Source organism: Sceloporus occidentalis, unplaced genomic scaffold (assembly GCF_023333645.1).
Source record: "Sceloporus occidentalis isolate IW3139 unplaced genomic scaffold, rSceOcc1.0.p SCAF_8, whole genome shotgun sequence".
NCBI classification, from domain to species: Eukaryota; Metazoa; Chordata; class Lepidosauria; order Squamata; family Phrynosomatidae; genus Sceloporus; species Sceloporus occidentalis.
The window spans coordinates 30,091,875-30,116,440 of record NW_028316988.1 but is presented as its reverse complement, the minus strand read 5'-3'; the positions used below and the strand labels follow the sequence as shown (position 1 = coordinate 30,116,440).

The window sequence follows — 24,566 nt, the reverse complement described above, 5'->3', positions numbered from 1 at the left end:
CTACAACTGACAGCATGCTCGTGATTGGTCCTTCGGGGACAGGAAGGAGGCGGGGCGAGAGGGAGCCAGCCAATAGGAGGCAAACCAAGACAACTCTGTGCTTTGCGTCGGAGGCGTGGCCTCTGAGGTAGGAGACGTGTCAGGGCCGGCGTGATGGCGGGCGGCGGCGGCAGTGGCGGCCAAGGCGAGGCGGACGAGCTCTTCGACGTCAGGAACAGCTTCTTCATCGGGGCTTCGCAGGCCGCCATTAACGAGGCACAGCGCGTGAAGGTGAGGAGGGGCAAACAGGCGCAAAGGAGGCTGGGAGTTGGAGTCCAAAGGGCGACTGAAGTGGGTCTATTAAGGATAAGGTTGTCTCCTTTTCCTGAGGCGCCAACGAATAGGTACCCTATATATCATTAAGTACGGAGGTTAACGAATAAAGGAAGGCTATAGGATTATGGGAGACGCCTGGCTGAATGACAGATTTCTACGTGTGAAAGGGATCTATGAGTCCAAGTAGACCACAAGTTGAACATGAGTGAACAGTGTGATGCGGCAGCTGAAAAGGCCAATGCTATTTTAGGCTGCATCAATAGGAGTATAGTGTCTAGATCAAGAGAAGTAATAGTGCCACTATATTCTGCTTTGGTCAGGCCCCACCTGGAATAATAGTGTGTCCAGTTCTGGGCAAAACAGTTAAAAAAGTACATTGAGAAAGTGGAGCCATGTGTCCAAAGGAGAGTGACTAAAATGGTGAGGGGTCTGGAAACCATGAAGCCCTATGAGGAAGGACTTAAGGAGGTGGGGATGTTTAGCCTGGAGAAGAGAAGGTTATGAGAGGATATGAGAGCCCTGTTTAAATACTTGAAGGGATGCCATATTGAGGAGGAAGCAAGCTTGTTTTCTGCTGCTCCAGAGAATAGGATCCAATGGAGCAATGGAAGGAAGCTCCAGGGAAAGAGATTCCAGCTCAACATTAGCAGGAACTCTCTGAGAGTAAGGGCTGTTTGACAATGGAACAGACTCCTTCCTCGGAGATTGTGGTGGAGTCTCCGTCCTTGGAGGTCTTTAAGCAGAGGCTAGATGGCCATCTGTCAATGGGGATGCTTTGATGGAGAGTTCCTGCATGGCAGAAGAAGGGGGTTGGACTGGATCAGAGCCCTTCTTGGGGTCTCTTCCAACTCCACGATTCTATGATGTTTCTGTAAGCCTTTGGTTCAACCTTCTCCCAGGCACTGATCACTTATTTATTATGACTTAAAGCAGAACCAGGCACCATCAGGCATCCTTCAAAGATGTCGCTCTGTCCTTTTTACCCCATCATGAAAAACCGTTCTTCAGCATTCTTCTCACTGAGGCCAAGTTCACCTTCTGGGTCTTTTTCTCATTACGTTCAGGGAAACTAGATGCTGATTGTATAGGATAGAAACTGAATATTGCTTTCAGCCGCCACACACCTTGCAAGGATATAAGGTGCTGCAATGACAAGTTCTTCTGTTTACTCCGGTGACTTCATCACAGTCAATGTAGGGTGAAATCCCAGTAATTCCAATTGAATAAAAAAGCCCAGCAATCCTGGCAGTGTCCTGGAGAACCAAGATAAGTCGCCTTGTGAAGATTACACTGTGGTGGTATTTCTGTTGGTAATCAAGGTAGTAGTATATAAGGGGTAGTAGAAGCACCGGTAGCATTGGTGCAAGTAGCATTGATACTGTCACTAGGTAGCGGACAGCTACCTCCGGAGTTTTGAGGCCATTTCAACTTAAATCGTCTTCCTCAGTAATGTTGTGACATTTCAATTCTAGATTACAATTCAGGAAGATACAGTTCCAGTAAGATATTCCACACTTCCATATTTTAGGCCACATTCAGCTTGCAAGTAACAAAATCCATGAGTGACTTTGTATTTTGCTATTTCAGGTTTTTTGTTTTTATTTTTGTTTTATTTTTTGCACCAATGGTAACGTTTCTTCCCCTTCTTTGTCTCTTTAGCCATCCAGCCCTGAAAAAGAAGTAGAGAGGGACATTTTCCTGTACCGTGCCTACATTGCCCAGGTAAGGCTAATAGTTTGTCTTATGGTGGATTAGGGCCTGAACAGACAGGCCAAAATAAAGCTGCTTCAGGTCACTTTGGAGGTATGCTGTTTAAATGACACTCGCGTTTTAAGAGGCTGGAAGCTGCGCCAAAGCTGCGCTCCAGTCCTTAGTACTGGAGCATGGCTTTGGCACGGCTTCTGGACTCTTATGACGCATGCAGCATTTAAACAGCATACCTCCAAAGTGACCCGAAGCAGCTTTATTTTGGCCTGTCTGTACAGGCCCTTAGAGAAAGCGACTTGCAGGCTTGTCTGGTCTTCCTAAATCAGTGACATGTGTCACTGGGCTGAGATTCTGAATCTGTCTGCATGTTCCTTCCTAGAGTGCTTCCAAAATGGTTCATCTGGCCCCTGTGTTACAGACAGGCTGGCAGGCTACCTGCCAGGTATGCTCTAACTCAGTGATTCCCAAAAGCTGGCCTTCCAGATGTTTTGAACTTCAGCTCACAGAGTCCCAGACCATTGGCTAACATGGCTGAGGCTTCTGGGAGCTGAGATCCAAAACACCTGGAAGGCCAAAGTTTGGGAATCACTGCTCTTTCTAGAGTCCTCACATTGAGCAATGGGTTGGGCTGCTTGGGCTGGGGGACCCTGGCAACTTTAGCATAGCATAAGAATAAGCACACATACTGGCTTGGGTAATTGAAGTTATATTACAGCATATCCGGAGTGCTCAGGTTGGTGGGTAGGCTGGCACAGTTTTAGGCTCTTCTTTCCAGATGTTGAGGGAATCTTTTCAACCCAACTGCTGTTTCTGATGTTTGGGACTAATGGGGCTTTGTAGTTCAGCAACATCTGTAGAAGACATAGGAAGAAAGAGCTTTAGGTGGATTCATGAGGAGGTTGTTTTTTTTAGCTGCTGACTCATGTACAGCTTGTGGTCTACTAAGATTTCCAGAGCCTTTTTCATGTACTGTTGTCAAGCCAGGTGTCACTCATCCTATATGTGAACCTTTCATTTTTCTTTCTTGCTAAATGTAGTTTGTCACCGTTGATGTTCATTTCGTTAGTTTTAGCCAAGCTTTCTAATTCGTTAAGGAAATTTTGAATGCTGCTCCTGCCCTCTAGGCTAGGCCCTTCTAATTTGGTGTCATCTGCAAATTTGATAAGCATGCCCTCTATTCCTTCATCTAAATAATTGATAAAGATGTTGAATAGCACCCGGGCCCAGGACAGAACCCTGTGGCACCCCGCTGGTCACTTCTCTCCAGGGTGAAGTGGAATCATTGGTGACCACCCCTTGGGTTCGATGGATCAACCAGTTACAAATCCACCTAACAGTTGCGTTGTCTAGCATGCATTTTATGAACTTTCTCGCAAGCATGTCATGGGAAACCTTGTCAAAGGCCTTACTGAAATCAAGATACACTTCATCCACATCATTCCCTTCATTTACCAAGCTTGTAACTCTCAAAAAAGATATACGATTAGTCTAGCCTGATGACTTGTTTTTGAGAAATCCATTTTGTCATTTAGAGATCATGACATGCCTTTCTAAGAGCTTACATGTTGTCTAATGATATACTCTAGAATCTTTTTTGATGAGATGCCAAGCTACCAAGGCTGCACTATATTTCCTTTGTCCTGATAGTCCTGCAGCTTTGGAAAGATTCACAGTGCCCCTTTATTTTTGCTTTTTGTCCTAGCTAATTCAGTTTTGTGGTGTGTAACTAATGAGATCTTCTCCTTTTCTACAGCGAAAATACGGTGTGGTACTAGATGAAATCAAGCCGAGCTCATGTCCAGAACTTCAGGCTGTGCGGATGTTTGCAGAATACCTCTCCAATGAGAGCAGAAGGTGAGATTGGTAGTGGAATGCCATAGCTTAGCCAGTCAAGTCCCTCTGCTTCCCCAACTAGTCACACTCTCTTCCTCTTGACCTCATTGTCTGATGGTTTCCCAGTTTGTGTATGGGTTCCCCACCACCATTCTCTAAAAGAATTATTCCTAAACCTTAGCTTGCTTGAAGAGTAAATGTCTCACAAAAGTACAGTTCCCAGAATTCCCTAGTATTCAGCCAGGGCAATTAAAGCAGTCTCAAAGTGGATTATTTCTGTAGTTTGTTTTGGACCTTAGTCTATCTACATGAGAATTGTCCACACATTGATTGATGGCGTCTCCAAACTTTTGAGGAGTAGTGATTTGTTTTGTTTGAGGTGGAGTTTTTAAGGCAGAGTTGGATGGCCCTCTTTAATGGGTGGTTTAGCTTTGGATTCCTGATTTGGCAGGGAGCTTGGACTTGTGGCCACTTCCAATTCAGTGCAGACAAAATGATCTGAATTGCCTCTTGTAACTTTTCAGGAGTTACCATTTATTTTGTTGCATTTATTACAGTATTTATATCCTGCCCTATATCCAAAGATCTCAGGGCTATTTAAATGAATCACAGGTCTCCTCTGCATTTTTTTTTAATACACGTTTTTGAAAACCAAAATTTGACTTTCACCCACTTGTGGTTGTATTTTGTTTGCTTATTGACAATTTTGTGGCAGTGCTTGTGGTTGTAATGGTCAGAAAACTGACCCTCAGGTATGACAAAGTTGCCTGCTCTTCCTTTATGCATGACTATATCAAATTCTGCCCAGAGTGCCTGGCCAGAATGTCTCTTGAGCTGCAAGAGAAACGGTAGCCGCCTGAAGGTAGGCCACCTTGCTTCTATTTTCCTGATGTTCACCCCTGTGTTGTTCCTTCAAGGGATGCGATTGTGGCTGAGTTGGATAAGAAGATGGCCAAGAGTGTGGATATCACCAATACAACTTTCCTGCTGATGGCGGCTTCTGTCTACTTCCATGACCAGAATCCTGATGCTGCATTGCGTGCCTTGCACCAGGGGGAAAGCCTAGAGTGGTGAGTGAAAAAGCCTTTGACACAGAAGCTCTTTTTTATAAGAGATCTAAATCTAACATCCACTTGCTATGTGCCTTCAAGTCAGTTACAGCGGATGGCAACCCTAAGGCAAATTGATCACAGGGTTTTCTTGGCTGGATTTGTTAAGAAGCAATAGCATTTACATTTCTATACTACTTAATAGTGACCTCAGCACTCCCTAAGCGGTTTACGATCTGTAAGACGATTGCCCTCAACAAGCTGGATACTCATTTTACCAACCTATGAAAGGATGGAAGGCTGAGTCAACCTAGGAGCCCTGGGATCAAATTCACAACCTTGCGGCTGTAGTACCAGCATCCTCTGAGGTGAGGGTATGTGACTTGCCCAAGGTTACCCAGTGAGTTTCTTTGGCCCAGCGGGGATTTGAACCCTGGTCTCCATTGAGCGTAGTCCTACACTCAAAGCACTAATGCATGCTGGCTCTTGTAATATCCCCTTCGTGTAATATAAATATCTACATACTGACATACTACGCAGCCCTCAGATGGAATGGCAACATTGTGCAACACATGTCAGTGACTGGATGCCATTGTGGAATTCACAGTACACAGTGCATAAACACAATGGAAAGTATAGGATAATAATAATAATAATAATAATACGTTTTATTTATAGACTGCTATTCCGCAATGATCATAGCGGTGTACAGTGAAAATTGTAATACAATACAAAAGTTAAACAGTTAAAGGAGGGAGAAGTCTCGTCCTTCAGGCAGTCCCTGATGTTGCTGGGTCTGCCTGATGGCTCCCTCTGAGGCCGAGATGACAGTTGAGGAGGGAGGGGCCTCTTCCTTCAGGCAGTCCAAGATGTTGCTGGGTCTGCCTGATCGCTCCCTCTGAGGCCGAGATGACAGTTGAGGAGGGAGGGGCCTCTTCCTTCAGGCAGTCCCTGATGTTGCTGGGTCTGCCTGATGGCTCCCTCTGAGGCCGAGATGACAGTTGAGGAGGGAGGGGCCTCTTCCTTCAGGCAGTCCCTGATGTTGTTGGGTCTGCCTGATCTCTCCCTCTGAGGCCGAGATGACAGTTGAGGAGGGAGGAGCCTCTTCCTTCAGGCAGTCCAAGATGTTGCTGGGTCTGCCTGATGGCTCCCTCTGAGGCCGAGATGACAGTTGAGGAGGGAGGGGCCTCTTCCTTCAGGCAGTCCAAGATGTTGCTGGTCTGCCTGATGGCTCCCTCTGAGGCCGAGATGACAGTTGAGGAGGGAGGGGCCTCTTCCTTCAGGCAGTCCAAGATGTTGCTGGGTCTGCCTGATGGCTCCCTCTGAGGCCGAGATGACAGTTGAGGAGGGAGGGGCCTCTTCCTTCAGGCAGTCCAAGATGTTGCTGGGACTGCCTGATGGCTCCCTCTGAGGCCGAGATGACAGTTGAGGAGGGAGGAGCCTCTTCCTTCAGGCAGTCCAAGATGTTGCTGGGTCTGCCTGATGGCTCCCTCTGAGGCCGAGATGACAGTTGAGGAGGGAGGAGCCTCTTCCTTCAGGCAGTCCAAGATGTTGCTGGGTCTGCCTGATGGCTCCCTCTGAGGCCGAGATGACAGTTGAGGAGGGAGGGGCCTCTTCCTTCAGGCAGTCCCTGATGTTGCTGGGTCTGCCTGATGGCTCCCTCTGAGGCCGAGATGACAGTTGAGGAGGGAGGGGCCTCTTCCTTCAGGCAGTCCCTGATGTTGTTGGGTCTGCCTGATGGCTCCCTCTGAGGCCGAGATGACAGTTGAGGAGGGAGGGGCCTCTTCCTTCAGGCAGTCCAAGATGTTGCTGGTCTGCCTGATCGCTTCCTCTGAGGCCGAGATGACAGTTGAGGAGGGAGGGGCCTCTTCCTTCAGGCAGTCCAAGATGTTGCTGGGTCTGCCTGATCGCTCCCTCTGAGGCCGAGATGACAGTTGAGGAGGGAGGGGCCTCTTCCTTCAGGCAGTCCAAGATGTTGCTGGGTCTGCCTGATGGCTCCCTCTGAGGCCGAGATGACAGTTGAGGAGGGAGGGGCCTCTTCCTTCAGGCAGTCCAAGATGTTGCTGGGTCGGCCTGATCGCTCCCTCTGAGGCCAAGATGACAGTTGAGGAGCGAGGGGCCTCTTCCTTCAGGCAGTCCGTGATGTTGCTGGGTCTGCCTGATCGCTCCTTCTGAGGCCGAGATGACAGTTGAGGAGGGAGGGGCCTCTTCCTTCAGGCAGTCCGTGATGTTGCTGGTCTGCCTGATGGCTCCCTCTGAGGCCGAGATGACAGTTGAGGACGGAGGGGCCTCTTCCTTCAGGCAGTCCAAGATGTTGCTGGGTCTGCCTGATCGCTCCCTCTGAGGCCGAGATGACAGTTGAGGAGGGAGGGGCCTCTTCCTTCAGGCAGTCCAAGATGTTGCTGGTCGTCCTGATCGCTCCCTCTGAGGCCGAGATGACAGTTGAGGAGGGAGGGGCCTCTTCCTTCAGGCAGTTCGTGATGTTGCTGGGTCTGCCTGATCGCTCCTTCTGAGGCCGAGATGACAGTTGAGGAGGGAGGGGCCTCTTCCTTCAGGCAGTCCGTGATGTTGCTGGTCTGCCTGATGGCTCCCTCTGAGGCCGAGATGACAGTTGAGGACGGAGGGGCCTCTTCCTTCAGGCAGTCCAAGATGTTGCTGGTCTGCCTGATGGCTCCCTCTGAGGCCGAGATGACAGTTGAGGAGGGAGGGGCCTCTTCCTTCAGGCAGTCCAAGATGTTGCTGGGTCTGCCTGATGGCTCCCTCTGAGGCCGAGATGACAGTTGAGGAGGGAGGGGCCTCTTCCTTCAGGCAGTCCAAGATGTTGCTGGTCTGCCTGATCGCTCCCTCTGAGGCCGAGATGACAGTTGAAGAGGGAGGGGCCTCTTCCTTCAGGCAGTCCAAGATTTTGCTGGGTCTGCCTAATGGCTCCCTCTGAGGCCGAGATGACAGTTGAGGAGGGAGGGGCCTCTTCCTTCAGGCAGTCCAAGATGTTGCTGGTCTGCCTGATCGCTCCCTCTGAGGCCGAGATGACAGTTGAGGAGGGAGGGGCCTCTTCCTTCAGGCAGTCCAAGATGTTGCTGGGTCTGCCTGATGGCTCCCTCTGAGGCCGAGATGACAGTTGAGGAGGGAGGGGCCTCTTCCTTCAGGCAGTCCAAGATGTTGCTGGGTCTGCCTGATGGCTCCCTGTGAGGCCGAGATGACAGTTGAGGAGGGAGGGGCCTCTTCCTTCAGGCAGTCCGAGATGTTGCTGGGTCTGCCTGATCGCTCCCTCTGAGGCCGAGATGACAGTTGAAGAGGGAGGGGCCTCTTCCTTCAGGCAGTCCAAGATGTTGCTGGGTCTGCCTGATCGCTCCCTCTGAGGCCGAGATGACAGTTGAGGAGGGAGGGGCCTCTTCCTTCAGGCAGTCCCTGATGTTGCTGGGTCTGCCTGATGGCTCCCTCTGAGGCCGAGATGACAGTTGAGGAGGGAGGGGCCTCTTCCTTCAGGCAGTCCAAGATGTTGCTGGATCTGCCTGATCGCTCCCTCTGAGGCCGAGATGACAGTTGAAGAGGGAGGGGCCTCTTCCTTCAGGCAGTCCCTGATGTTGCTGGGTCTGCCTGATCGCTCCCTCTGAGGCCGAGATGACAGTTGAGGAGGGAGGGGCCTCTTCCTTCAGGCAGTCCGTGATGTTGCTGGGTCTGCCTGATCGCTCCCTCTGAGGCCGAGATGACAGTTGAGGAGGGAGGGGCCTCTTCCTTCAGGCAGTCCAAGATGTTGCTGGTCTGCCTGATCCCTCCCTCTGAGGCCGAGATGACAGTTGAGGAGGGAGGGGCCTCTTCCTTCAGGCAGTCCAAGATGTTGCTGGGTCTGCCTGATGGCTCCCTCTGAGGCCGAGATGACAGTTGAGGAGGGAGGGGCCTCTTCCTTCAGGCAGTCCAAGATGTTGCTGGTCTGCCTGATCGCTCCCTCTGAGGCCGAGATGACAGTTGAAGAGGGAGGGGCCTCTTCCTTCAGGCAGTCCAAGATTTTGCTGGGTCTGCCTGATGGCTCCCTCTGAGGCCGAGATGACAGTTGAGGAGGGAGGGGCCTCTTCCTTCAGGCAGTCCAAGATGTTGCTGGGTCTGCCTGATGGCTCCCTCTGAGGCCGAGATGACAGTTGAGGAGGGAGGGGCCTCTTCCTTCAGGCAGTCCAAGATGTTGCTGGTCTGCCTGATGGCTCCCTGTGAGGCCGAGATGACAGTTGAGGAGGGAGGGGCCTCTTCCTTCAGGCAGTCCAAGATGTTGCTGGGTCTGCCTGATGGCTCCCTCTGAGGCCGAGATGACAGTTGAGGAGGGAGGGGCCTCTTCCTTCAGGCAGTCCAAGATGTTGCTGGATCTGCCTGATCGCTCCCTCTGAGGCCGAGATGACAGTTGAAGAGGGAGGGGCCTCTTCCTTCAGGCAGTCCCTGATGTTGCTGGGTCTGCCTGATCGCTCCCTCTGAGGCCGAGATGACAGTTGAGGAGGGAGGGGCCTCTTCCTTCAGGCAGTCCGTGATGTTGCTGGGTCTGCCTGATCGCTCCCTCTGAGGCCGAGATGACAGTTGAGGAGGGAGGGGCCTCTTCCTTCAGGCAGTCCAAGATGTTGCTGGTCTGCCTGATCGCTCCCTCTGAGGCCGAGATGACAGTTGAGGAGGGAGGGGCCTCTTCCTTCAGGCAGTCCAAGATGTTGCTGGTCTGCCTGATCGCTCCCTCTGAGGCCGAGATGACAGTTGAGGAGGGAGGGGCCTCTTCCTTCAGGCAGTCCCTGATGTTGCTGGGTCTGCCTGATGGCTCCCTCTGAGGCCGAGATGACAGTTGAGGAGGGAGGGGCCTGTTCCTTCAGGCAGTCCAAGATGTTGCTGGGTCTGCCTGATGGCTCCCTCTGAGGCCGAGATGACAGTTGAAGAGGGAGGGGCCTCTTCCTTCAAGCTGTCCCTGATGTTGCTGGGTCTGCCTGATCGCTCAACCACAGTGCGCAACTTGCACAGACAGAGTACATGGAACATGTTGTGTGTGCAGTGCCACAGCCATCACTATCAGCAAAATGTGTCCATTCTGCAATGGTGACTTTTTGGCCATGTATATGTAGCTTAACTTACACAAGTCTATGTCCCTCAGTGAATTCCAGCCAAAGTCTTTTTATGCCAGCCCAGCCTCGCTTTTTTCCTGTCATCCTCCATCTAGCTAGGAATTTTTAAAGGAGCATCAGCTGTGGGAGGGTGACAGTAAAGGAGGGCTGGAGAAACATAGACCTTTGGTGCTGGGTTGCAAAAATGCAGTAAATCATTTGGGAAAGAGTACAATCCTATTGTAGCTGGGTGTGCTTGCCTGAAACAGGCAAGGTAAACAGAAGCTCCCTCCAGGCTCCATTACTAGCATGCATGAACAGCGAAACAGAGAGAGAAAAAGGAAGGAGTTTCCAACTAAACATTAGGAAGAGCTTCCTGATAGTAAGAATTTTTCACAGTGAAGCATCCTCAGAAGGTGGTGTACTCCTTGATCAGAATTTAATGGCCACTTCTAAGGATGCTTTAGCAGTGGCTTCCTCTGCTGCTGGGCATGGGCTTGATGGTCTTTGGATTCCCAGTTCTCTGTATGTATAGATCCACCATATGGCCATCACTTATTTATTTACTTTATTTTACCTCATTTCTATGCTGCTTTTCTCCCAGAAAGTGACCCAAGGTGGCTCACAGATAAAATCATTTAAAAGATTTTACAATAAATATAATTAAAATCAACTAGCTAAAAACAGTATCAAATGACATAAAAAATATACAAACGCTTCCAGAAAATTAGGAGTAAACCTCTACTTTTTTCTCCCCCCTGTCATTTTCTTTCTAGCATGGCAATGACCATCCAGATCCTGCTGAAACTAGATCGTCTGGATTTGGCCCGGTAGGTTCCAAAGTCCTGGAACAGTTGCTTTCTGCCACTGTCTGCACCACTCCTCCAACATCTCACATGTCTCCTCTTAGTCCAGCATGCTGTCCTTGCTTGCAGCAACCAGAGCATGGTTGTTTTGGTATCTTTGCCTTTTTGGTCACTTGGAGGATAATGTCAATCCCCAATCCTTATCTGTGACCTTGGTTCACTCAGAAATGTATCAGTAGTTACACAGTTTGCATACTGGTAAAAGTTATCAACCTGCTTGTGTATTTTATGTATTTTACTTATTCTCATATTTGACACATTTCAGAAAGCAGCAGGATTGTCATATATTTTCATGTATGTTATTGTCGTATACTGACATATCAAACCATGTTGAATGTTTTTCAGCAGGCCAAGAGTCTTGCAGACACGTAACATAAAATAGTAATACAGTATTTTATAGAAATTCTTCCTGCCATGCATAGATTAATGAATTAACAATTTTGGCTTCAATCCATTTGCTGCTCTCAGATGAATTAGATCTACTGAACTAATGGAACTTACCGAAGGGTTGTATTACCATGTTCCCATTGAATCACTGGGTCTACTCTAGTAGTTGAGACTATTGATTTTAATATTGATTTTTTAAATTATTGAAATATCGTCTTGTACTGATGTTGAAACATTGTTTTTATTGTAAAGTGCCCTGAGAGCTTTGGATTTAGGACATGATATACAGGTATACCTCAGTTAATGAAGTTGATGTGTTCCCAAAGGCATTTGGTGCCACAAGAAGAAATAACATGGAAAGAATTGGGATAGATTCTTACACCACATTGGATGTTTGCTTACTTCTGCCGCATGATCATTTCATGTTTTTCTCTCTCCTTTCTAGTATTGGAGACACTGTTTGTTAATACAATAGATACTTATGTCTTTACACTGAATACATATTCTGCATTTTGTACTTGTTTATGCAATGTGGTTAGCTTTTCTACCTCTGTAGTTCTGTGCTGCCTCTGAGTCAAACATTTTAAAAAACAATGATAATGTTATTGCCAGGGCAATGCAGAGTGTGCAGCCGGTTCAGGCTGTGAAAATAAAACCAGGCAGCTTGAATTTACCCTCCTGTGTGAAACAGAAAATGTACTCAGGAGAACAGCAGAATGAAAACATCTTCTGCTCTTTCCCTTGGGGAGTGGTGGGCAGTTGTGATGTGAAGGTTGGGTTACAAAGGGCTTTCTCCCATTTAAAAGAGAGAGTTTACTCAGGACCAGCTTCGTGTGCAGTGATCCAAGGATGGGATGATAGCGGAGTGCCATAGAATCTTAAAATTGGAAGGGACCACAAAGGCCAGCTAATCCAGTCTCCTGATATATAGGAACATGCAAGGGAAGCACTCCTGAGAGATAGCCATCCAACCCCTGCTCAAAATCATCCACAATTGGAGAGTCCACCACCTTCCATGGCAACTCATTCTGCTGTTGAACAGCTCTTTTATCAGTAAAAGAAGTTCTTCCTCGTGTTTAGGTGGAACCTCTTTTCTTGTCATTTGAATCCATTGGTTCATGTTTTAGAGCCATAGAATTGAAAAGGACCACAAGGGACATCCTACCATTCAGGAATGCACAACTACAGTACTCCTGAGGAATGCCCTTCTCATCTCAGTTTAAAGGCCTCCAAAGAAGGAAAATCCACCACCCTCAGTCCATTCCACTGTTGGATGATTAAACCTACAGTAAATAAATTCTTCCCAAAGTTTAGGTGTCATTTGAATCCATTAGTTTTCGCTCTAGTCTCTGGAGCAACAAGATGGCTTCCTTTTCTCCATGGCATTTCTTCAGATATGTAAAAATAGCCATCATATTTTCCCCCAAAGTCCTATCTCCTTAGGCCCATAGATTAGGGGTAGGGGTGTCTTTTGTTTCTGGTACCTCCAAAGAGGCCTGAAATAGCTAGTAATGGAAAATAAATGTTCCATTGTAGCAGACCAGTCCCCTTGCCTGGTGCTCACCAGTTGTTTTGAATCACAGCTCCCATCTGCCCTAACAAGCATGGCATTGCTAATGGATGATGGGAGTTGCAGTCCAGAATAGCTGGAGGAGGCAGGTTAGGGACACGGCGGACCAGATATGGCCCTCCAGATTATTTTACCCTGCAGTGACCATCATCCCTGCCAATGATGAGCAGTTGAGGGTTTTGCAAATATCAACAAATATCTGCAAGGCCACAACTACTCCAGATGAGCTGCAGCTGGACTACACAGGTCCATGTCTTGAATTATCTGATTTCGCCCCTCAAATGTAGGAGTGGGCAAGTGTTTGATGTTCGGGGGCTGTATTGGATTCCCAGGAAACCCCAAGTCACAAAATCATGTTTTGAAATGCTCCCCTCCATTTCCAGGTCACTTCCTGTTGGGGGAAAAGCTTCTCCTGGACCAGACATGTTTGTAGGAGAACATGGCAATATTGCCCCTGCCACACACACTTTTTGGGGCACTTGGACCCTTAAATTATGAAGGAGAAAAATAGGACACATCACCCTTTCTTTTCATCTTCAGACACATGAGCTGTCTGTCCCTCTCACTCATCCCTTTCTCCCATTCAACTTTTAGGAAGGAGCTGAAAAAGATGCAGGAACAAGATGAAGATGCCACCCTCACCCAGCTGGCAACTGCATGGGTAAACCTCGCGATGGTGAGTACCATGTACCATGTTCTGTGGCCTTACAGGAAAAGGGGGAAACAGGCATAGCCTTCAAAGAGCAGCATGGCTGGCACTTGGTGCCCTTGTGCTGCCTTTTGGAGATGGGAGTTGTAGTCTAAGAAGTGTTGTGAGCAATACGTCGGGGAAGACATCGATCCCATTTTCTGCTAAATTGTCAGTGCTGTTTTGGCCTGGTTTTTAAAAAAAAACCTGTGGTCAGCACTTGCTGGCCAGAAACAGTGACATAATGGACAAACATCTGCTAGCAAGAAATAGACTGCCTTGGACTATGGAGATTCAGCTTAGTTACCTTACAAAAACCAAGTCAGAGCGCTGCTGGATCAGGCCCAGAGTAAATCTTTCTTAACTGTAAACTATCATAGAATGGGCCCTGCTTATAGTCTGAGTCCGAATTTCCTAGAATCATAGAGTTGGAAGAGACCGCAAGGGCCATCCAGTCCAACCCCATTCTGCCATGCAGGAAATCTAAATCAAAGCATCCCTGACAGATGGCCATCCAGCCTCTGTTTGAAGATCTCTAAGGAAGGAGACTGCACTGCACTCTGAGGAAGGAATTTGTTCCACTGTTAAACAGCCCTTACTCTCAGGAAGTTCCTCCTAATGTTGAGGTGGAATCTCTTTTCCTGTAGCTTGCATCCATTGTTCCAGATCCTGTTCTCTGGAGCAGCAGAAAACAAGCTTGCTCCCTCCTTAATATGGCATCCCTTCAAGTATTTAAACAGGACTATCATATCACCCCATCTATCACAGCCTTGTGTCATAGAATCATAGGGTTGGAAGAGGTTATAAGGGCCATCCAATCCAACCCCCTGCCTTGTGGGAACACACAACCAAAACACTCTCAATAGTCATCCGGCCTCTTTAAAAATCTCCAAAGAAGGAGACTCCACGACACTCTGCGGGAGCGTCTTTCACTATCAAACAGCTCTTACTGTCAGGAAGGTCTTCATAATGTTGAGGTAGAATCTCTTTCACTGTAGTTTGAATCCTCTGCTCTATGGTCCTAGTTTTTAGAGCAGCACTAGCTGAAGATATCTCAGCCATATCTGGAACTGAAATTGCATAGCATGTGGGATGCAAAACTTAGCTTTTTTCCCCACCTGTTATTTTTTAAATAAGCAGATTCCTTATTTCTGCAAAATTGTCTTTTACTAAATGGTCAAAGTTTTGGACTTAACAGCAGATCAAGGCCGACCATTAACATAGAACTTTTTGGCATGATATTTAAAAAGAAAAAGATTATTTAATACAAGGACTATTATGAAGTAGATTATTTGAACGAGACAGTAAGTTATGTAGTTCACTGTTAATGCAAATTATGATTTTTAATTAATAAAATTATTATGTAATAACATTAAAATGTTTGAAATGATTTTAAACTGTTTTTAATTCTGTTCCATTTTTGATATGATTTGTTTACTACTGTCATTTCAGTATGGTATTGATTTTAGCTGGGGTCTGTTTTTAATCTGCTGTGAGACACCTTGGGTTCTCTATTAGGGGAAAGCTAAGATATTCATTAAATAAATAAATGCAAATAAATGATGATCAGAGAAGGTTACTCACCTCTCTCTGTTAAATGTTTCTCCAGCCAGCTGTCATCACCTGGTTGCAGAATTCCGTTATGCGTCCATATCCTTTAAAAATAATGAATATCTTTTACAGTAAGTTGTTTTTCTCCCTGCACTTCTACATAGATATAATTTTCCTAGATTCAGGATAGTCAGGAGAATGGACTATTTCTACAGCATTTCCCTTTGGGAACCTTGAAGGCCACTTGTTTTCCTTCAGCTGTATGCTGCAAAAGTTTTGGTGGGGAACCTTTGGTCCTCCAGATGTGTAAATTTACAGCGCTTTATAAATAAAGGTTAATAATAATAATAATAATAATAATAATAATAATAATGTTTTGCCTACAACTCCTCTAATCCCTTACCATGTTGAATGGAGCTGGTGGGAGTTGTAGTCCAAACATCTAGAGGGCCAAAGCCTTCAACAGCTGTGTTCTTCAACAGCCAAAGATGGGTGATTTACTCTTGGCAGAATTTGTTGCTCCTTTTTCCCCCCTTAGACTATCACACCAAGAATCCCTCGCTAGAAAAGTAATGTTTATCAAATCTGACATGTCTCTGAAGTCCATGAGCAGCAATAGAGGAAGAGGAAGGCTGACCTCCAGGGGTTTTGATGCCTGTGATCGTGGTGACTGAGAGCTGTTGATGGCTCTGCTCTCTGTTAATTTGGCTAATCCGTTTTTTAGAAGCCATCAGAGTCGATGACCCTGGTTGCGTCTCTTGGCAGTCAGCAGATTCCATAATCTCATTATGCCTTGAGTGGTCTGATTCCTTTTTTGCAAAATTTGTTTCTGCTGTGTCTCTGCTATCCCAATTCATTGGGGAATGCTGAGTTCTAACACTGCCAGAGAGAGTCAGAAATCTCTCCTTCCCTTCATCCTGCTTCCTTGCTTTCCCCTCTCCAACAGTTGCCTTACGTGAACTTACCCTCTTAAGGCATTCAAACGCAAACAGCCCTGAAAAACTATGGCAAATCAATTTCCCTCCTCCTCCTCCACCCCCCGGATATGTTGACCTGCAACTCCCAATATGCCTGCCCATTGGCCAAGCTACTTGGGGGCAATGGGAGTTGTAGTCCAATAGCACACACAGTACATAGGATGGGACACAAGAGTCTTTGTCCCAGAGAGGAGGCAGCAGGTTTGTTATCTGCTGCCTCAGAGGATAGGACCGGGTCTAAGGGTTTGAAGTTACAGGAGGGGAGGTTTCAACTGAATGTGTGGAGGATCTTTTTGATGGCAAAAGTGGTTGAGTAATGGGACCAGTGACCCAGAAAGGTGGTGGGATCTCTTTCTCTGGGGGTCTTCTCAAAGAGACTGGACAGCTCTCTGCTGGGGATGCTTTAGCTGGAGATCCTGCACTGAAGGTAGAGAGGGCTTGGACTCACTAGGGGTGAGTCTTGCCAGTTTTAGGGTCCTGAATTGCCCCTGGTGTGCTTCCAAACTGTAAAAAGCATTGAATGTTCACTGTGGTTTCCCATCTTTTGATTCTTTCATCCTTTTCTGTCGGTTGTTTCAGGGCAGTGAGAAACTGCAGGACGCATACTACATCTTCCAGGAGATGTCCGAGAAGTGGTCACCCACCCTCCTGCTGTTGAACGGACAGGCCACCTGCTATATGGCCCAGAGCAAGTGGGATGATGCCGAAGGTGTGCTCCAAGAGGCCCTGGACAAGGTGAGTTTTCCCAAGACTCAGGGCTGCCCCATGCTTTGGAACTCACTCCCTAGGGAGGCTTAAATGGCCCCCTCCTTCCTCTCATTCTGTCAGATGGCGAAGACTTGTTTATTCAAGCAGGCTTTTAGAACTGAAGTATGTTAAGGAAAGGGCCTTGAGAGTTATGTTGTTTTAAATTGTTGTGCTGTATTAAGTCTTTTTAATGGGTAAGCTTCCTTGACTGCCAGTCTTAGGACTGGGTGATGATGAAGATGATGGTGCTCAGAAAACAGTTGTGTGCAACCAGGTTGTGCTGTGCCTTTCATGCCAGAAAGTGATTGCTTAGGGCTTACTTCTGAATAGACTCCCCTGGAACTAAACAACTTTGTTTGCTGGAAAAATGTTTAAAGAGTTGCATCTCGTCCCTGGCCCCTTTCCTTTTCCCACCCCAGAGTGGATACCTGTTGGGGGTTAGGGAGCTGCATTGGGCCTCCAGGGAGCCTAGAAGGCCCATCACTATCTACACACCCCTCCATACATACATATACATATCTATCTATCCATCTGTACATACATACAAACATCTCCCAAATACAGCCCTCGGGGGGAGCAATTTCACCATGCCTGTTGCACTTTCTGAGCTATTTTAGATCTCTTTTCCAACAGGAAGTGACCTGGAAGGCATTTTGGAGGTCTAAAACAGCTGAAAGAGCCTCCAGAAATGTTCTATGCAATCTGATTGCTCAAATGATCTTGTCTAGTATAAGACAGATACCTTTGTTAGTCTCTGCATGTGCCTTTTTTTCAGAATCATGAGGACTAGAGCCTTCCTTCATTTACGAAAGTGTAGCTCAGTGGCAGAGCTCCAATTTAAAAGAATTTAATCATTTTACAAAGGGCAGCTTCCTTAAATTGGTTGTTTTTGGGGTTGTTTTCCCCCCTCAGAACTATGAGGAATGTCTTTAAGCAGAGGCTGGATGGCCATTTGTCGGGGATGCTTTGATTGTGAGTTCCTGCGTGGCAGAATGGGGTTGGACTGGTTGGCCCTTTGGGGTCTCTTCCAACTCTATAATTCTATGAGGACTGACATCTTGCTTTTGGAGAAGGCTCACAGTTTAGTGATAGAGCCCCATATTTGCAGGCCAAGGGTCCTAGGTTTAATTCTGTAAACAAGAATCAGGAATGGGGCACTAGGAAAAGACTTTTTGTAGAAGACCCAGAAGTGCTAGGTTAGGTGAGCAAATAGACTGACCTAGGACTGACTTTTGTACTTCCCCTTGTCTAACAGGACAGCAGCCATCCTGAGACCTTGATCAACTTTGTTGTTCTCTCACAGCACCTGGGGAAACCTCCAGAGGTGAGCCTAACTTCTTTCTCTCTCTCTCTCTCTCTCTCTCTCTCTCTCTCTCTCAGAGGAGTGGTTCTGGAAGGGGGAGGCAGGATGTTTAATCTAGACTGCCAGATTTTCAGCACTTCAGAGCATAGTAGTGGGCACCTTCTTCACAGCCAATACTTCAGTCCTTCAGCCCTGTCAGCAGCTTCTGTGGAAGAGCTATTGGTTAGTGGCATACCCTCCAACTGTCCCAGTATAGCAGGAATAATCTTCTGCTGTCCCACTTTTTCAGCTGCTTTTAAAATGTCCCGAGTTCTCTGTCCTCTCATTTTCTTCCCGTTGTCCTTAGCTAAACTTCCATCGATGCAAACTGAGTTCAAAGTGCAAAAGGAATTCTCACTCAGGGGTTGAAGAGAGAGCAGGGTAAAGTCTTATCCTTCCTTGTAGACTTGTGCAAAAGCAAACAGCTTCAGCCTCTTAAATTGTGTCTTCCTCCTCATTAATAACTTTTGCCATCTTGACCACACTGTGATGTTGCTGGGTCACACATGGGTCTCAGTTTTCGTCTGAAATGTTGGAAAGTATGCAGTGATGGGGACCCAAGTTTGCACAGAAGGCTCCAAGTTCAGTCTCCATCTGGGTTGGCAAAGGTCCTTGCCTGAACTCTTAGAGGGCCTCTTCCATTCAGTGCAGCCAGTACCAGCTCCAGAAAAAAGTCACCTTCCTGAATGTCTGTTTAAATCGGATCCTTGAAGACTACAGTCTTGCTTTATTTTTAGAGGTGCTTCAGCCTTGTACCAGACTTAGGGGAAAGGATGTAGCTGGCCAGACTTCCCGCTACTTTGTGTACAGGGGGTCATGGGTTCCATCCCCAGCATCTCCTGGTTGGGCTGTGAGAGACAACTCAATTTTAGAGTCTTCCCCCCGCCACCCCTCCCCAAAACCCCTTTGGGCCTTGTTTTAGTCATCTGAGAGTCCATGCCCTGCACCCTTTCTTTTTCTCCATATCCTTTATTTCACTTTGTTCTCTTTCCTGCTCCCTTTTATGCCATGTCTTTACAGATTGTCAGTCTAAGGACAGGGACTGTTTTCTTGTTTTTGTGGCTGTTAACAATGTGTGCCACTCTTCTTCTGTAGAGCCAGGGTATGAATGCTGAAGATCATGGGGAGAAGAGACTAGTGGGTTGACACAGGGGTCTGTGCTGGGCTCGGAGTTACTTAACATCTATATAAATGGCTTAGATAATGGAACAGAAGGCATCTTCTCAAATTTTTAGATGACTCCAAATTAGCACAGGACAAGATCTTAATTCAAAATGTGCTTACAGACTGTTTCATTATCTGTTTGATGGATGCCACTGAGCTTTTCCAGCAGTAAAGTAGGATATAAATGCTGTAAATAAATAGCAGTATTCTTCATCATAGAACTCTTCTTTCTCATTTTGTTAATTCTATTTCTGTTATATTTCTCCTAACTCTTTTTGTTGTTGTTCTTTTTTCTGTCCTCCTTAATCTCTCTTTCTTCAAGGTTACCAACCGCTACTTGTCACAACTAAAAGATGCCCACAGAAACCACCCCTTCATAAAGGAATACCAGGCCAAGGTAATGCAACCCTTTCCTCCCATCTCTCATTTCCCCTCAGTTTGGGGGCCTTTTAGCTGAGTACCAAAAGCAGCATCTGTGTTCAGATAAACACAAAATCAAAGGCAGCTGAGTCTCCATTTTTGGGGAATGTGAAAGCAGGGCTGTAGAGTCTGTACACCAAACCTTCAACTTCAATTCCTCTGTTTTTCTACCATCTGATGCCAACTCCGAGGCATTTAATATTTTTAAAAGATGGAATATAAATATAAAATTATATGCTTACCATATATTGTTTTAATATTATAAGTTTTTATTTTGAAGTCGGCTCCGACTCCACCCAACGTTGCTTCCAACGCCACAGCCCAACCTTTGAGGTGCATAAAAGGAAGACTTTTTAAAATTGTCTTGATCATTTTTTATTTTATGCTTATTTTTTTGCATTTATTGCCAGCCTTTTGTTCAGCAAGAACAAAGCAGCGTAGGCTTCCCTCCTTCACAATTTATTGCCATACAAACCCAGTCTCATGAAATAATAGTGATTATAGATTTTTTCCCATAATAGCCAATTATGAAAGTAACATATAATTATATTAGATAAAGGAAATGAGGATTTGCACCCTTTGTGAAGCTCCTCTGTGAGTCCTTATGTGAGTCACTTACCTGAGCATGGCTTATTCAGAGAGCAAGAAGTTGCCTCCTTCTCTTGGAGCAAAATAATTCTGTTGCAGTGCTGCATCAAAAGTGATCAAACCAACTACTCTCATAGGAATTCAATAGCATTACCTCCTCTACCCAGCTATGAATGGAGCAAAAAAGAAATCATATAGAGGTGCAACAGACACTACCTATTCTTTATAGCCACATGAGAGCTTTGGGTTACGCAGCTGCTTCTTGCATCTGAACTGATGAAGTTTTTCTTCTCTACCACTTAACATTTAAAACTCTTCTATCTGTCTCTTTTGGTTTAAAGGAGAATGACTTTGACCGCCTGGCATTGCAATACGTTCCCTGTGCCTGAGTCTCCTGGGATAGATGTCAAACCCAACTGGCAGCATCTTGCAAAGTGGAATTTATACTTGTGGTGTATAGATGGGTCTCTTCACTGTGGACTATCAGAATTGGTTTCCTTGTGCTTGTTGGCAGCAAACAGTGTGGAATTCAAGTTTCTGCCTGTGATGTCTCCAGTACATAGTTTGAGCTTCTATTAATAAAAAAAACCCAGCCCAACAGAGAAACCGCCAGATGCTATACCTTCAAATATTCCTAATAAAGTCTCCATTAGGTTTACCTCCATGACTGTTTTAATCGCAAGCGTCCTATCTGCCTTATATCAGGCTATCTGTCCCATATTGTCTGTTCTGACCTGCTGTAGGAGAGAAAGGGTCATTCCTATCTCCTGCCACTTGATTCATCTTTCAGTGCTGGGGAGTGAAACAGAAAATTTCTGCCAGCAAAGCACATTTTTCTATTTCTATTTATATACTTCCTTTCCCCCCAGTTTTGGATTTAATTTGGTTAATGACATGGTTAAAAATTCACAGCACGCAAAAGTTAAAAAGCATTTAAATTCTCAAAATGAGTCTAGTCGGTTGAAACAAGAAACACAACAAATAAAAATCCAGCCCATTATACAAGGCCCATCTCCCCTAAAACAAAAATCAATTCTCAAAGGCTTGCTAGAATGAAACGGTCTTTATCTGGGTGTGGAAAGGGATAGCAAGAACTCCCTTTTTGAGGAGGGAGTTCCAGAGCCTGGGGGCAGCCAAGAAGGGAGAGTTCAGGTCTGATTTGCTCTAGGTCCCATTTCCCCATTGATTTCAATGGTGCATGCATGCTGCTGTTGAATACCATGGGACTTGAGGTCCCACATTTCATGCCTCCATTGGGTGATCCAGAACGGAACCACTGCAGATGAGAAGGGCCCACTGTATTGTTATATTTTTAATACTCCAGTATCTTGTCTAGTTCATTCCAAATCTTGTTTCTTTATTTCTTGACTTCAGTCTCCGCTCTGATGAATGATTGAACCCAAGTATGGAAAATCTTGAGCTGTTTCAAATTTCTACATTTTCTATTTTAAAATTATGTAGATCATCTCTATGGTCGTTATTTTGGTCTTCTTAAATGTACAACTGTAAACCTGTCTTTCGGCCTGGACTTTCTTCAATCATCTTTCCAAATCTTTGATACTTTCTATAAGTGGTATGGTATCATCTGCATGTTTGAGATTGTTGGTGTTCCTCCAATTTTCATGCCACCTTCCAAGTCTAACCCTGTTTTACATATGTTTTTGGCAAACAGCAGCTATGGTGATAGAATACAACCTTGCCTGACCCTCTAGCCAAATGGAAACCATATGGCAGGATACAGTCCTTCAAATAAACTGGACCCGAGGCAGGTAGGGCTTTAAAAGTCATAACTTCCACCACATTCTTCCTTCACTGCATTCATTTAAAATATATTCCTTATTTCTTTAAGGAAACATTGCTCTTGACTCTCAGATTTATTTGTTTTCTAGGTTCCAGGGAGTGAGGTTCCTCTTAGTTCTTTTCTGAATCCCTGTAAATGGAAGGCTTACATTTTAAAGCGAGGACCATATATACCTCTGGTTTTTCTTTCAGTATCTAGGCGCATAAAACTTGTGCAGTGATATTTAACAATTGGGGGTGTTTGCCCTTCAGAGTCTTCCTATGATTTTATCAGCTTATATCAGGGGTAGGAATCCTGCAACACCATCACATTCCTCAGTGGTATTTTTGCGGTCCTTCCCCTTCATCAAAACCTCTAGGAGTGGTAATTCACCTTTTAAACCACTTGAACATGCACACACCCTTATTTTAAAGAGCAAAAAGTCCTTTTAACCAAAACCAGTTTTGTGTTTTATTGGTCTGAGAGGAAGAGAGACTTTGGAGCTGAGCGTGGGTGCCCTGGCTGAGAAATTGGTCCCTGGGGTTTTCCCACTCCTCCTTTTACAGGGCCAGCCTTGGATTTGGCTGACAGATCCTGGGACACTGTCTTTCCTAAGCCCCGGTTAGGAAACATCGCCTGTCAGCAACTCCCTTTCTCAAAGCCAAACAGGCAAGCGTTGTCATGATTTGTTGTGGTTAATTGCCATCAAGTCCTCTTAGATTTAGGGTGAAACTCTGGATGGGAGATCGCCAACAGTCCTGCTCAGAACTTGCAAACTCAGAGCAACAACTGTCGCTTCCTTGAATGAAGCAACCCATCCATAATATAATCTTCTTTTACTTTACTACTGTCTTCCTCTTTATCAAGCATGGTCTTTCCAGTCAGTCGCATTGTCTAAAGTATGATATCCACAGTTTAGTCATATTGGGAGAGCTTGAGCTTGATTTGTTCTTGGATTCAGACCCATTTATTTGTCTTTTTGGCAGTCCAGCACCACCTTTCAAATGAGTTGTTTTTCTTCCTGTTAGCTTTCTTCACTGTCCAGCTTTCAATATCTGCATATAGAAACTGGAAAGCCTACAGCATGCACAATCCAGACCTTAGAATTCAATTATTAATTTTTGTACTTGAGGATCTTCTGCTTCCTTCAGAACTGCTCTACAAGTCTTAAGTCTTCAGCTGATGTCTTGACTTAAAGTATCCATTTTGATTAATGTTTAAGTCAAAAAAATAAAATGTATAACAATGTCAATGGCCTCATCACCCACTTTAACGTTATAAATATAAAGATATAAATCTTCCGTGGTTATTATTTTCCTTTTTTATTATGTAGCTGTAACTCTGCATGGTGTAGTGATCTGAATGTTGGACTAGGACTCCAGGAGACTAGTGTTTGAATCCATACTCTGCCATAGAAATTCAGTGGGTGACCATGGGCAAGTCCTGAAGTTTCCCCCTCTGAACAAATCTTTGGTGAGAGAACCCCCTTAAGGTCACCATAAGTTGAAATAACATGAAGGTACACAGGTATATAATACATATACAACCCTGCTTTTGCACTTACCTCAAATAGGACCAATTAACTTTCCAACAAGTGCAAGGTTTAGCATTCTCCAGATTCCTTCATCAGTCTGAGCCAGGAGGGCCAAAGCTGCCACCCCTTCTCTCCCTGTACAATACGTTGTAGCAGATACCCTTTTCCACATGGTGGCTGTTCCTAAGCCTTTTCTCCCAGCCTGGACCCTTGTGTGCAGACCTTTAGTAGCTGAAGTGCAGCAAAGAACTGAGCCAAAGCCTCTCATTATATATGCCGGATGACAAGAGGTTAAAGAGCCCTTGGCAAGGGATGGAGTGCAAGATCCATCTCTTGGCCTTTCCAGATTTCTTTTGATGACCACAACTCCTTCCTTGCTGCATTCCCCCACATCCTCTCCTACTTGTGAGAACCTGGGGTGGAGAACCATGGAGAAATTGAAAGCTTTGGGGGAGCTGTGTCTGGTCCTGTCTTGCAACAAGCTGCTAAACCCGGGGAGGAATGGCTCCAGCACCCAATGTGACCCACCTGGCAGACTGAATCTGGCCTTTGAATTTCTCAGCCAGCTATGCCCCCTTTTCCATACCATTGTTGGCAGCTTCCCATCTTGAGCACAGGTCTTTCCTTTCTGAAAGACTAAAATGCATATAAGGCTTCCTGCCAGTAAGCTTTGAACTCAAGTGCATTGGTATGCCCCATGTTATCCTGCCCCCTTTTGCCTATGGCTCTGCCCACCACTAGAATGTGGGCCAGCATTCTTTGAATCTGGCGCTCAGGATCTGGGGGTGCGGGCAGAAAGAGTTTCCTTCTCCCATGCACTAAAAAACACACAAAATAAAACCTTTCTTTTTCAAGCCCAACAGAAGCCAGAGAAAACAGGGCATGCTCTCTGGTTAAATTGCCCAGTGCTACACAGAATGTTGGTCCATGTGCCATTACTTGCTAGTTTTGGTGAGTTTCCCGGAAAAGAACAAACCCTATC

At 45.9% G+C, this 24,566-nt stretch overlaps 1 protein-coding gene across 1 annotated transcript; it reads left to right on the top strand.

Annotated features, from left to right (window-relative positions):
* The first annotated feature begins 81 nt into the window (after window positions 1-81).
* LOC149308493 (coatomer subunit epsilon) lies at window positions 82-20,928 on the top strand. Its single transcript, XM_089535842.1, has 10 exons — window positions 82-270; window positions 1,975-2,037; window positions 3,776-3,876; window positions 4,773-4,925; window positions 10,747-10,800; window positions 13,388-13,469; window positions 16,589-16,744; window positions 18,012-18,080; window positions 19,585-19,659; window positions 20,612-20,928. Exons 1-10 carry the CDS (start codon window positions 154-156, stop codon window positions 20,657-20,659), a joined length of 918 nt encoding a protein of 305 aa, XP_089391968.1. The 5' UTR covers window positions 82-153; the 3' UTR covers window positions 20,660-20,928.
* Window positions 20,929-24,566: the final 3,638 nt, after the last annotated feature.